The sequence below is a fragment of the Prionailurus viverrinus genome, unplaced genomic scaffold (genome assembly GCF_022837055.1).
Source record: "Prionailurus viverrinus isolate Anna unplaced genomic scaffold, UM_Priviv_1.0 scaffold_35, whole genome shotgun sequence".
Lineage (NCBI taxonomy): Eukaryota > Metazoa > Chordata > Mammalia > Carnivora > Felidae > Prionailurus > Prionailurus viverrinus.
In genome coordinates, this window is record NW_025927605.1 from 966,213 (window position 1) to 978,820 (window position 12,608).

A 12,608-nucleotide genomic window follows, 5' to 3' on the forward strand; every position below is an offset into this window, starting at 1 on the left:
AAAGCAGGTGGGAAGGGTAATTTATAGCGTCATTTTCCACGTTGGTGGTGGCTTTCCTGCGCTGCAAACAGGGCAGGAAGAGCCTAGGAAAAGGAGTCTCCAAGCTAGGAACTAGAGCTTGTTTTAGTCCCGTCGCCATGTTATGGTGCAGAACTTTACTTATTTTCCCAACACTCTGAACAGAGTCAGCAGGTTCCCTATTGAAAGCTGTGTGGGAATGCGCGGCGTAGTATCTACCAAGGCGCGCGGAAGGGCAACTCGGTGAGATGCACCGAAGCGCTGGAATCGAAATTGAATCCCAGCCCCCTTCCTAGCCGCGTGACTTTAGCCAAGTTACCGAACCTCTCAGAACTTCCCCAACTGTAAAAAAGTCTGTTAAGAATACTCACCTGCCAGGGTTTCCGAGCGATGACGTAACCATGCGGTCGCCAACTGGCGCTGTATTTAGAAGGTGCAAAATGCCCAAGCCGGTCACTACTGGTCGATTGGCTCTACGCCAGACGGGCCGGGGAGTGTGTTACCTCTAGGGGCATGCGCAGTACGCCCGCGGCGCGGCCCGTCAGGCACTGCGGTAGGCGCCCTGGAGGCTGGCAGGACCCTGACCCCAAGATGGCGGCGCCCAGCGAAGTGGCCGCGGCTGCCTCCGGCGAGAATGATGGCGGGGGCAGCGGCTTTGGGTCGTGGCTGGACGGACGGTTGGAGGCGCTGGGAGTGGACCGAGCCGTTTACGGCGCCTACATCCTGGGTGTCCTGCAGGAGGAGGAGGAAGAGGAGAGGCTGGATGCTCTGCAGGGGATCCTCTCTGCTTTCTTGGTGAGAAGCCGGGACACGTTCCTTTAGCTTCCTGGCGGCCCCTGTCAGTACTTCGTACCCCCTTTCCCATACCTTGTGTCCCAGAGGATTAGTGGTCTCCCACGGGAGAGGAATATTCTGAGCTCTGGGACGCGGGGGAAGGGGGTTGCTCACCAACCAGGGTTTTGGGAAGCCAGAAGGTTGCAGGTGCATAGAGAAGAGTGGCTTTCCTTTTTTCCTGGGGACACGGCCCTCTTGGATCCCTGTGGGTGAGCTGAGTGAGTCTTCTTCCGAAGGCACTGAAATGCCTAAATGAGAATTTTATCATAGACGCCTAACGACCAATTTCATTCCCATCCGTTGACAGTGTTCAGAGAGAGGAGTAAAGTGCTCTGGGATGTCTGTGGTCTTTAAGAGACAGTGCCCAGTGCTATCCCATGACAAAAGCCTGCAGGAAGTACCTTCTCAGTTCCTATTTTGGAGGTAGGAGTTCAAAAAAGGTAAGCTGGAGGTAGAAGTCTAGGTATAGGTGTAGGCCTAGGCCAAACTAAAGCAAATATTGTGCTTGATCTTTTACAGTATTTAGAAATGCAGTGACCATCCATGTTTGCTGGGGGAGGTGGGAAATAAGGTCAGAGTTTTATCATTCCAGCTTTTAGTATATGTGCTGCCAAAGCGACCATTAAGGTCAGAGTTTTAAGGGAGGGAGAGAAGCTTGGTATTCTTCTTTTTCTGCTTCTTCTTCTTCTTTTTTTTTTTTTTTGGTACCCAGCTTCTTAAAAGCAGATTCAAGAATTGAGACGTGTACTTTAATCTGTGTTTAAGTAGTAAATCACCAGATTGTCCACTTTTCCAACCTGACCATTCTGCTGCCTTCATCTCCATTTACACTTACTTGGTGGAAACACAGTTTGATGATTGGGCATAGGGTTGAAATATAACACTAGTGCAGCTGTCTCAGGTTCTCCTGGCAAGGTGCCCCATTTAGTCCTGAAGTCTGCTCTGGTGAGATTGACCTATGAATGGGAAAGCTTTAACACAGCTTGTGATGCATCTTACAAGTTTGGTGGGGATAGAGCGCCGTAGTAAATTCTTTTCCTGGACCCTGACGACATAGGTTGGTGGGGGGAAGAGTGTAAGGCAAGCAATTTAAGTTAGTTTTTATTTCCAGTTGGGAAGTTTGTAAAGACTCCATGAAAAAGAGGTTGAAGTAACTTGGATACTCATTGGTACTAGCTCCTTGACCTCTTCTTTTCATGGTGTCATTATTTGGAACTGCACATCTCCTGATGAAGGCAAGCATGAATTTGCCTTAGACTATTAGCAGTCTCTTGGTAGAAGTGAGAAGAGTTATCTAGAACCATATTTCTCTATATTTGCTTCTTGTTTACATGAACTACAGAAGACAGACATTTTTAAGGGTGGCTTCTCGCTCTCTCTGCCTGATTCACACACCATTCTTAATTTTCTCTTGATTTTCGCAAGCCCTTCTGTATAGGAAATTGCTTTGGGAAGAACTGGCCAGGAAGTATATGGTGAGGCAGGGGTCCTGTACACGAAACACCTGAGAAGGAACTTTAAAGAGCAGCGAGGCCAATGAACATGGTATACGTCAAATGTATAATTCACGGTGTTGCTTGCTTTTTGTCAGTCAGGCTGTATCTAAAAGACCCTGACTATTGTACCAAATCCCTTTCTAGGAAAAACAAAAGGCATAGGTAAATCAGCTACCAGATTGGGCTCGGATTCAATATTAGGAATTAAGAAGTTTGTCAGCAGCAACTTGAGTTAAGATTCAAGGACAGTGTATATTGTCAGGAGCAAATAGCAGTTAATAATAAAAGCTTTCTATTATCATTTTTAAAATTCCTTCCAGTAGCATTTATATTGATTGATTGATTCATCAAGTTTTTATTGATGGATCACTCTCTACCAGGCATTGCCCTAAGTGCTTGGGGTACCTTAGGGAACAAAAGAGAAATCCCTGTCACCCCTTATGGGGTGACATTCTAGCAGGGAAAAAAAAAAGCAGTAAATTATATAGTATGCTAGAAAACAGTAAGTACTGGGAAAAAAGGAACATTATAAGAGAATCAGAAGTGGAATGGAGGGGTGAGTTGTAATTTTAAGTAGGATTATTACATTAATGGGGGTAGTAACACTTTAGGGCAGCTATTTATATACTAGCCTTCTGAATTGTCAGTGTCTTGAGACCAGGGACTGTTTCTCATTCATTTCTTATCACTTATCTTAGTGCCTTCAACATGGCAGGCAGTATCTGGATAAATAAATGAACAAATGGATGAATGAACTACTTTGGTCTGGGTGAACCCTGGGAGAATGAACCACCTCATCCTCCAAGAGCATCTTCTCTCTTATGCTTCGCCACTCCTTTTCCTTCTTTTTCTTCTTCTTCCTTTACTTTTCCTGCTGGGGTTCCTTGAATTAAAGAAAGAAACTGTGACCAAAGAAGTTTTGTATGTTTGGCATGAGTGCCAAAAAGAACACAGGGTAGAGGATGTAATCCTTTGTTGGGTGGAAAGTAAGGAAATCCAAAATAGGGTCGGCTGCCTGGCTTATTCGGTAGAGCGTGTGTCTCATGATCTCAGGGTTGTGAGTTCGAGCCCCACGTTGGGTATAGAGATTACTTTAAAAAAACCAGTGAAATCTTAAAAAAAGTCTGTGTTCTGTCTCTCCTCGCTTTCTTTGAGAGATGGTATAATGGTTGAGAACATGGGCTCAGAGCTAGACTGCTGGGTTCAAATCCTTTTTAATCCACTTATTACTTAATGACCTTGGGCTAGTTACTTAACCTCTAGGCCTTGGTTTCCACATCCATAAACTGAGAATGGTACTTATATCTTGGGATTGTTTTAAGAATTAAGAGTTCTTATGTGAAGTATTTAGAACAGTGCCTGGCACATGCTAAGCACTTAGTAAATGTGAACTCTGACAGCTCATTTTGAAAAGTGGAGCATGAAGATGCTGAAGCAGCCATAATGAAAATGGAGGGAAATACCTATATCTGTTGAAATGCCTATTCTTTGCCAAGCAGGGTAGGGACTTCGTACACATTGTCTTTCATCTTTCCTAAAATCCTGGGAAGATGTGAAGCTCAGAAAGTTAAGAATCTTGTTCGTAGATCTGGGTTTGAATTTAAGTATGTCTGACACCAAAGCCAACATCCTTTTTCTTATATCATGGTAAGGAAGATTGATCGGCATGTGTGTGGACGATACGTGTGCTTGTGTAAAGTGAACAAAAGGATGGTTGGATAGGAGACCATCTACTCATTTATCACCTAAAGAGGTGGGGTCAGCTCAGCAAGGTCACGGATACGTTCCAGCTCGAAAGTGGATGAACCTTGGAGAATGTACTGAGTTGAGTGTAGCAGCCAAGAAAGATTTCACGGCTTTGATTCAGGCAACAGGTTTTTGCTTCCAAAGTATGAGGAAGACTGTCCTGAATTATTGGGAATCCTTTCCCCTGGTGCCTGGCAGGATGGAGTGGGTGCTTTTGACCTAGCAGGTGTGGATTCTGGGCCTCAGACACAGGATTACTTCTGTTTCCAGAGCCTCAAAACAGAAACATGCTTTTTGTTCTGTGGCCCCCAGATCCTCCCCGTGACTTCTCATCACCAGCAGGCAAGCTGTGCCCTGTGCATGGGCTTTGTTCAGGCTGAGGGCCTCGGGAAATTAACTGGTCTATTTCTCCAACTAGGAGGAAGATTCTCTTCTTCACATCTGCAAGGAGATTGTGGAACGATGGTCAGAAAGTCAGAATGTTGTCACCAAAGTGAAAAAAGAAGGTAGAGTTGGGAGTTTGTCTAAACTGCAGTGCCTTTTCCAATGACCTTTACTGTACAGCTGTTAGAGAATTTTGAGTTTTCGCTATTTTCTACGCATTTTGCCTAAGATAATTTAAGCTGGCAAACACCCAGCAGCTTACTGGAACTTTTTAGCTGGATGTTGGTTTCCTTTTCTTTTTTTACAGTTTTCCATTCCACCTGACCATAGTCCCCTCCATTGTGGCTTTTGCTTTCTTCCTTTTCATCCTCTTTCTACTGTCCCTTGTAGATTTTCATGGCAGATATGGGGCCAACTATATTTTCCCACCTCCTACCTTTTCCGTATTCTCATTTCATAACAGTTGTGGTTGATGTTTTGCTTTATTCGGCTAAATTTGTCACCCCTGGAAATGAAAGAGAAGTGGGTTCATATACTCACCATTAGTATGACAGATTAACTGCAGAAAACTGAAATCCTAGAAGCCAAACTTGAATCTATTCTAAACTACACATTGGTTCCCAGTCTTGGCTGTACATTAGAATCACTTGATATACTTTAAAATGTGCCAGTGCTCGGGCCATACCATGGACTAGTTGTAGAAACATCTTTGGGGTTGGGGCTCAGGTATTGGCATTTTTTAAAAAGCTACACCAGATGATTCTAGTGTGAGTCCAGGCATAAAAACCACTACTGGACACCACTGCCCCCTGTCTTTGAGAATGGATAACTTAGTTGACTTTATTTTAAAATAATCTATGGCGTTGCCTGGGTGGCTCAGTCGGTTGAGTGTCCAACTTCAGCTCAGGTCATGATCTCGTGGTTCGAGAGTTCCAGCCCTGCCTTGGGCTCGCTGCTGTTAGCACAGAGCCTGCTTCATATCCTCTGTCCCTCTTTCTGCCCCTGCCCTGCTCATGCATGCTGTCTCTCTCAAAAATAAACGTTTAAAAAAATTACATATTTCACCTGGCATCATCATCATTATGAAAGGGACCAGCATAAGTTGATTCTAGATTCCTTCTTATGTTTCTGGTTTGAGAGGAGAGAAAGTTGCATGCTTGAACCCAAATTTTCTATGGTTCTAATGCAGTGCTTTTCAACTTTTTTTTTTTTTAATGTGTATTTATTTTTGAGAGAGAGAGCTCGCAAGCAAGGGGAGGGGCAGAGAGAGAGAGACAGAGGATCCAAAGCAGGCTCTGCACAGTCAGCGCAGAGTCCGATGTGGGGCTTGAACTCCCCAACCATGAGATCATGACCTGAGCCAAAGTCAGATGCTTAACCGACTGAGCCACCCAGGCGCCCTGACTTTTTTTTTTTTTTTTTTTTTGGTAAAGCAGCAAAACTTCAATTTATAAAACAGGTTAAAGCAGGGCTGCTCTGATTGAAGATAGATACAAGACCTAAAGCCTAGCCTGCAGGGCCTTTTCTTTCCTTTCTCTTTGGCCCCTGAGGCACCTCCTTTGAACCCCACGGCCCTAAAGAATCAGCAGATGCCATTGCCTTGCCTGCAAGCACTGCCTGGGTGGACTGGTGGTTCGGTGAGCTTGTTTTCTCTTACACACAACCTTGTTGTCCCTCCCTTCCGTTCCCCTCCCAGATGAGGTACAGGCCATTGCCACCCTAATTGAGAAGCAGGCACAGATTGTGGTGAAGCCCAGGATGGTGTCAGAAGAAGAGAAACAGAGAAAAGCTGCCCTCCTGGCCCAGTATGCTGATGTGACAGATGAAGAAGAATATCCTTTTTGGAGTCTTGGGTCCATCCCCTGAGGCTCAAGTCAGACATGTTTGCTGGTTTGCAGTGAGCTTTGGGAAGTTGCCAATCTCTCTGTGTAGTTTAATTTTTCTCTCTGAAATGGTATTGATCTCTGGCCCTTCGTGGGTGTGAGAATTGATATTGGGATAGTTGGAAACTTCAGTGTGAAAGAAATAATGCCTTAATAATGGACTGTTTATATTGTATTTCCAGAAACTAAGATGCAGCTGTATGTTTATATTTGTATAATACCTTTCTGCCTAGTACAGTGTCATATGTATAACCAGTCTTTATATTCGTTTCCCAGTTGATGAGGGAACGGAGACAGTGAGAGTGGAATGTATAATCAGAGATATGCATAGATTTAGTGGCAAAACCAGGACTAGAATGCAGATCATTTTGGATGAAGGATTCCCAAATTTGGGGCAGTTTCATTTGAATCTCATTATCTTTTTTAATACTCCAGCAACCACATAATTGAAAGATCACATCCCCAAATCTGGAATTTGGGCACCGTGCCAAAGGCAGTTGCCCTTGACCAGAGACAGGCTTGGTTCCCTTTGAGTTTGAAATTGTTTAGGAGATGCTTAGCTTCCAGAGCCTGCTTGACTGGAGTATGTGGTGCCTTATGTGGTGGACATGATACCGGAAATGTTAGTTGTCTCGTCACGAGCTTAGGAAATAATTGTTAGGCTCTTTTGGGCCAACTTGTTCTTCTCCTGATGTTTTTATTGCCAGGGTCAGCAGAGCTGGGGTTCCAATGACACAGTCTCATTTCCTGGGCTAGAAAAGAACAATGTTTTAAGCAGTGGTTCCCCTGGAGAACTTGTTAAAATCCAGGTTGCTGGGCCCCACTCCCCAGTTTCTGATTTAGTAGGTCCAGTGTGGGGCCCAAGAATGTGCTTTCCTAACAAGTTGCCAGGAAGATCTGGGAACCATGCTTTGAGAAGCACTGTTTTGTTTTTAAGTTTTTTTTTTTTTTTATTTTGAGAGAGAGAGGGAGAGGAAAAGAGAGAATCCCAAGCAGGCTCTGTGTGGACAGCACAGAGCCCAATGAGGGGGCTCAAACCCACGAACCGTGAGTTCATGACCTGAGCCAAAATTAAGAGTTGGACGCCTGACTGAGCCACCCAGGTGCCCCTGAGAAGCACTGTTTTAGAAGTCATCTCGCCATCCCCTGGCTTCCAAGTCCTGGGCCAGTCCACCCAGACCAGGCTAAGTTTCTTTTCAGCTGCCAGGAGATAAGGATCTTACAGTAGCTCTGAATAATTTTCCCCACGTTGAGATTTTTAAAGATGACTCTCCTGGGGTTACCACCACATCCCTGACAGTTTTTCTTCAGCATGCTTTTCCTACCCATCACTTCGTCGAATGTTTTCTGATGTTGGGTTGGGATGTGCTAGCCTTTGTTTTCCATCAGACTTTCCTTGACATCACTCACCGAAGCAGAGGAGAAGGATGATTCAGGCGCCACCACAATGAACATTGGTTCTGATAAATGTATCCTTCTCTGTGTCCATCCCCAAGTGTTTCTCCATCAAATACTCTTGAGGAACAGTTTTTATTTTGCTGTCATTGCTGGGGCCTCCCTTTTACCAATAGGAACTCATGTCAGGCCAGCGTGTGAGCCCCATTCCTAGGACAACCATAAATGGTCACTCTTAACAACTTTTCCCGAAGAAAACATGTTCACCTGTATTGTGAAGGGAGGAAGGATTTCTTAAGAATTTCTAAGGGAAAATAAGAATCAATACACCCTGTGTATAGCACTGGGATCCCCAGTGATGGAAGCAAACTAAAATAAGATTAAAATGTGACTTTGTCCTCAAAGACTTTATAATTTGTCAGAAAGAGAACACAAACACTGAATACTTTTGAGCTAAAATTACGGACAGGTGGAAACAAGTGCTGAGGAACATCCCAAAAGAATCACTTATGAGAAGTTTCTACATTTAGAATCCACTGTTTTTTGTTTGTTTGTTTGTTTTTTTAAGAACCCACCTTCTTAAAGACAAGTATGGTGGATTATCACAGAAGAGGAAGACTGGCTTATTTTAAAGCACTAAAGCAATAAAAGTTATGTTTTAAGAGTAGGAAGGAGCTTGTTTGGTAGTAACAGGGGTTTGTTCTTTTTTTAAGCTTTTTGTTTTTTGTTTTTTTGTGGGGTTTTTTTGTTTGTTTTAGTAATCTCTACACTCAGCATGGGGTTTGAACCCACAATCCTGAGATCTAGAGTCTCTTCCGACTCTTCCGAGTCTCTTCCGACTGAGCCAGCCAGCCACCCCAGTTTGTATTTTTAAAGTCCTAAGAAATGAGGGGTAAAGTTTTTGGCTAGGTATTTTCTAACTGGTTAAACTTATTTTGTATCTTCTATAAATTCAGAGTTTGTGGTTATTAGGACATAGTTTTTGCTTAAGCTTCAGTGGTGTAGGGAAAAAAGCAAATTGATAAAGTTTAGTAAGGTTAAACAACTTATTTACCTCTCTTCAAGCATTTTTTTTCAATGTTTATTAATTTTAGAAAGAGAGAGAGACAGAGACAGAGCATGAGTGGGGGAGGGGGAGAGAGAGAGGGAGTACACAGAATCCGAAGCAGGCTCTAGGCTCTGAGCTGTTAGCACAGAGCCTGATGAGGGGCTCAAACCACGAGATCATGACCTGAGCCGAAGTCAGATGCTTAACTGACTGAGCCAGCCATTTTTAATAGTGCCAAGTACATAAAAATTTTGCCAGTTACATTGATATTCTTGTTGACTGAAAGTAGCCTAGATACTTCAACAATAGTCCGCCGTGATCTAAGTGCTTATTCTGGAATGAAATCTCATTTTCATAAAATATTTTAACATTTAAATTTAGATAAGTCTGAGGTTTTTATTCTGAGGATTAATTTTAAACGTTTGTAATGGTAGTTTCAGGATTTCCCATTAGACCAAAGATAAATTATCATAAGGAGTTTTCTTGTAAAGATTAGGAACATGTAGAGGGAGGACAGCAAGAATAAGGAAAGAGCAGTAGTTGAGGCCTGTGTGACCTGTACCCTAATCCCTTAACTCATCTGTAGCTCTGTTCCGAAACACCAACGTGGAAGATGTCCTCAATGCCCGAAAACTGGAACGAGACTCACTTCGGGATGAGTCCCAAAGGAAGAAGGAACAGGACAAGCTGCAGAGGGAGAGGGACAAACTAGCCAAGCAGGAGCGCAAGGAAAAGGAAAAGAAAAGGACACAAAGAGGGGAGCGGAAGCGATAACCTTAGTCCACTCTGTTCTTTCTCCTCATGGACTTGATCAAAGGGAGAGCTGATTGTGCACATGTGTATTTAAGAGAAATGAGAGAACATTGCAGAGTGCTTTTGTCCCTTTTGTTTACATGGTCAAAAGGAAAATCACAAACACTTCTAATTACAAAATGTGCCATGTCTGTGTGGTGTGGGTAATCAGATTATTGTAGTTGATGTCTGTACCAAAGATCTGGAATGGCGGCAACTTTTATATTTTAATCTTGAAGTTCTGGCTCCTTTTGGCTACTTAAAAAGTCTTCCCTTACCTAGGATCGATAACAGAAATATTCAGAAAGCTGACAGTTACAGTTTTCATCCTAAAGGAGCAGAATCATGACCACTCCTTTCCCGAGATGAAATGTGGGAGCATAAAGTACTTTGAAAGTACTATTTACCCCTAAATGTATTGTTTTATGGATGAAATAGAAAACTAATGAAGAGCCCTATCTGGGTCTAGATATTATGTTAACATGGCAATGACCTATGAAAATGGAAGAAATTATGTGGTGGATGTTCTAGATTTGAGGGGAAAACAATTTTTTTTTAAGTTTCAGCTTATGGGAGGAAAAGGAGTATCTTTTTAAGTGTAGTCACATATTTTTTTCCTCATCAAGGCTGCAGTTTTGAAGAAGGATGTGTATTGGGTGGAAGGAGATCATTGTTAGCTAGATTCATTTTTTTATAATCATGTGTCCTCTTGAGCACTAGTAGAGATTTTAATCCTGATGTGCCCTAAAACATGAGTATAAAGACCTGATAATTACAGGTTGAGAGAACCTGCAGGAACCATGCATTTAAGGAACAAACACTGGAAATCTCTGCGAACACAAAGATATTTAGGAGTGTACGTTGTGGGTGCTCAACAAATTTATTGAATGAATGGAGAAACCAGGAGAGTCAAAAGTGAGCGGGAACTCTGTTTCTACTTTGGTCACAAGCCACATTTGGTTGTAAATACGGCCTTTCTCTACTTCAGGCAGTGGACTGTCAAGAAGCCTGAAGGGAGGCATCTCCCTGACAAGACAAAGTAGGTATTTTATACCTGAGGTTGGCAAACTACTGCAGACAAGCAAATTTGGCCCAGTCTGTTTTTATATAATGCGAGTCAACAGTGAATATTGCATTCTTAAAGTGTTGTAAAAGAAGAAACATGTGATAAAACTTTAGGCCTGTGAAGCCTAAAATATTTACTGTCTGGTCCTTCAGAGAAAATGTTTGCTGACCTCTGTTTTGTACTATTAACTATGAGGTTAACAAAAATTTTTACCTTTGTGCAGAAGGTAAAAAGAAGCATGGTTAAGGAAAAGATATGTCACCTCTATACACTCCTATAAGCGTGGCATTGCATTTTAAAAAAGTAACCACCTTTTAAAAAAAAATAAACTATTTAAATCACTGTTTTCTGATTTATCCTGATTCCTTCCAGCTATCCATGGAAATGAATTGTGTGAATAGTCACTTAGGAATGTGATGAATTTTGCTCTGTATTTTATTTTGTTTAGTCCAATATGCTCTTTTAATAGTAGAACCTTTTCCTAGAATCAAATTCTCTGCCTCAGTTTTCTTTTCTGTCAGGTTAGGTATTAGGAGATCAGAAAGATTACTGTGTTTTTTTGCTAAGTCAGTAAATTGACTTTGAAAGCCTTGGAAGTACTTTGGGAGTCTTAGTCCTCTGTGGCAGCAGCAATAGGCTGTGGCTACAGATAGGGTATGAGGGAGCCAACTTTATTAACCCTCATTTTGGATTTTTGGTTTATTCTCACTTTGATTTTGGTCTCTGCAGCAGAGTCAGGTTATATCCATGAATCCCTGAAGAGTACTTGCAATTATGTATTTTCTATTATGTGTTCTACAGTTAGGCATATCCTGAGCTAATGTTTAAGAAAAAAGGATCAGCTCCCTAGACTTTGAGTAAGGTTAGCCACTTAATTCAGGTGCTGAGAAATCCTTTATGTCTAAAATGTTCAATATTGCAAAGGGCAAATTTTAAACAACTGTATCTTTTATAGTGTGATTGACATTTTAAGCCAAAATCAGAATTTCAGTCATAACATTAATTCCCAACCCTCTAAAACTTTATAAAGTAGCGGATGGTTCAAGTGGAAGGACACTGATATAATTCAAGGTAATTTTCAACCACTTTTGTATAAATTGCTTTGTTTATTAAAAGAAATGGGAGTACACCAAATTCTTTTGGATGAGAAATAATGGGAACATCAGTTTCATTACAGATTATGTGTGATGTTAATTTTATGTTCTTATAGATTGTAATTCAGAAGTACTGTATATAAGAACCATCCATTAGAGAGTATACCTATAGAAGGGGATAACCAACTAATTTGAGAATTATCTGCAGGGTGATGTGATTAACAAAATTTCAAATAATTTTTGTTTGGTTTTTATGAATAGACTAGTGTTTCATTTCTGACAACGGTCATGTAAAAACTTACCCAGAATTTTTATTTTGGTTTGCCTGGATTAGTATAAAGGCAAAGCAAAAATTTCATCTTTGAAGGAGGGGAGGTTCAATGCAAGGATATCTGAATGGCATTGCTTTGTCTACCAATATTCTTGTTGATGAAATATAAAACTCGGCTCCAGTTCTTATCAGTGAAATGAAATTTGACTGGTTTTATGACCTTTGTGATACTTAAGGTTAGAAACTAACACAGAGATGTAAAAAAATGAAACCAAATATTTTCAACAAAGTAATTTATTAATTTTTTCCTGAGAGACTAAATTCAGTACAGTATTTGTTTTCATAACATCCAACATGTCTTATGTCAAACTTAACCACTTTCCATGCAGTGACTGTGGTGGGGTGATCTATTTTATTTGACTACCCTCAATGTAATTCATTTGGGTAGTTCTAAAGCATATCAGTGATCAAAATGTTTCTCCCTACAGTTACTCCTGCATTCTCAATCAGTTTCTTCCGCACATCATCTAAAGAAAATTTATGTGGTGTGATTACACTCTTTAATACCAGGATTTCTAAAA

General features: G+C 41.6%; 1 protein-coding gene across 2 annotated transcripts; it reads left to right on the top strand.

Moving 5' to 3' along the window:
• Window positions 1–564: 564 nt before the first annotated feature.
• Window positions 565–11,008, top strand: CCDC43 (coiled-coil domain containing 43). 2 transcript variants are annotated; one of them, XM_047845582.1, is made up of 5 exons: window positions 567–813; window positions 4,513–4,600; window positions 6,175–6,310; window positions 7,772–7,830; window positions 9,391–11,008. In XM_047845582.1, exons 1-5 carry the CDS (start codon window positions 610–612, stop codon window positions 9,576–9,578), a joined length of 675 nt encoding a protein of 224 aa, XP_047701538.1. In that variant the 5' UTR covers window positions 567–609; the 3' UTR covers window positions 9,579–11,008. The 2 variants fall into 2 exon arrangements, with proteins under 2 accessions (XP_047701539.1, XP_047701538.1); XM_047845583.1 differs by lacking the exon at window positions 7,772–7,830 and having other exon boundaries at window positions 565–813.
• Window positions 11,009–12,608: the final 1,600 nt, after the last annotated feature.

Excerpts from the sequence above, each read along its gene's own strand:
- CCDC43 (XM_047845582.1), top strand. The coding sequence starts at position 610 with ATGGCGGCGCCCAGCGAAGTGGCCGCGGCTGCCTCCGGCGAGAATGAT. Across the intron at positions 4,601-6,174 it reads CACCAAAGTGAAAAAAGAAG|ATGAGGTACAGGCCATTGCC; the intron begins GTAGAGTTGGGA and ends TTCCCCTCCCAG. Across the intron at positions 6,311-7,771 it reads GATGTGACAGATGAAGAAGA|CGAAGCAGAGGAGAAGGATG; the intron begins ATATCCTTTTTG and ends GACATCACTCAC.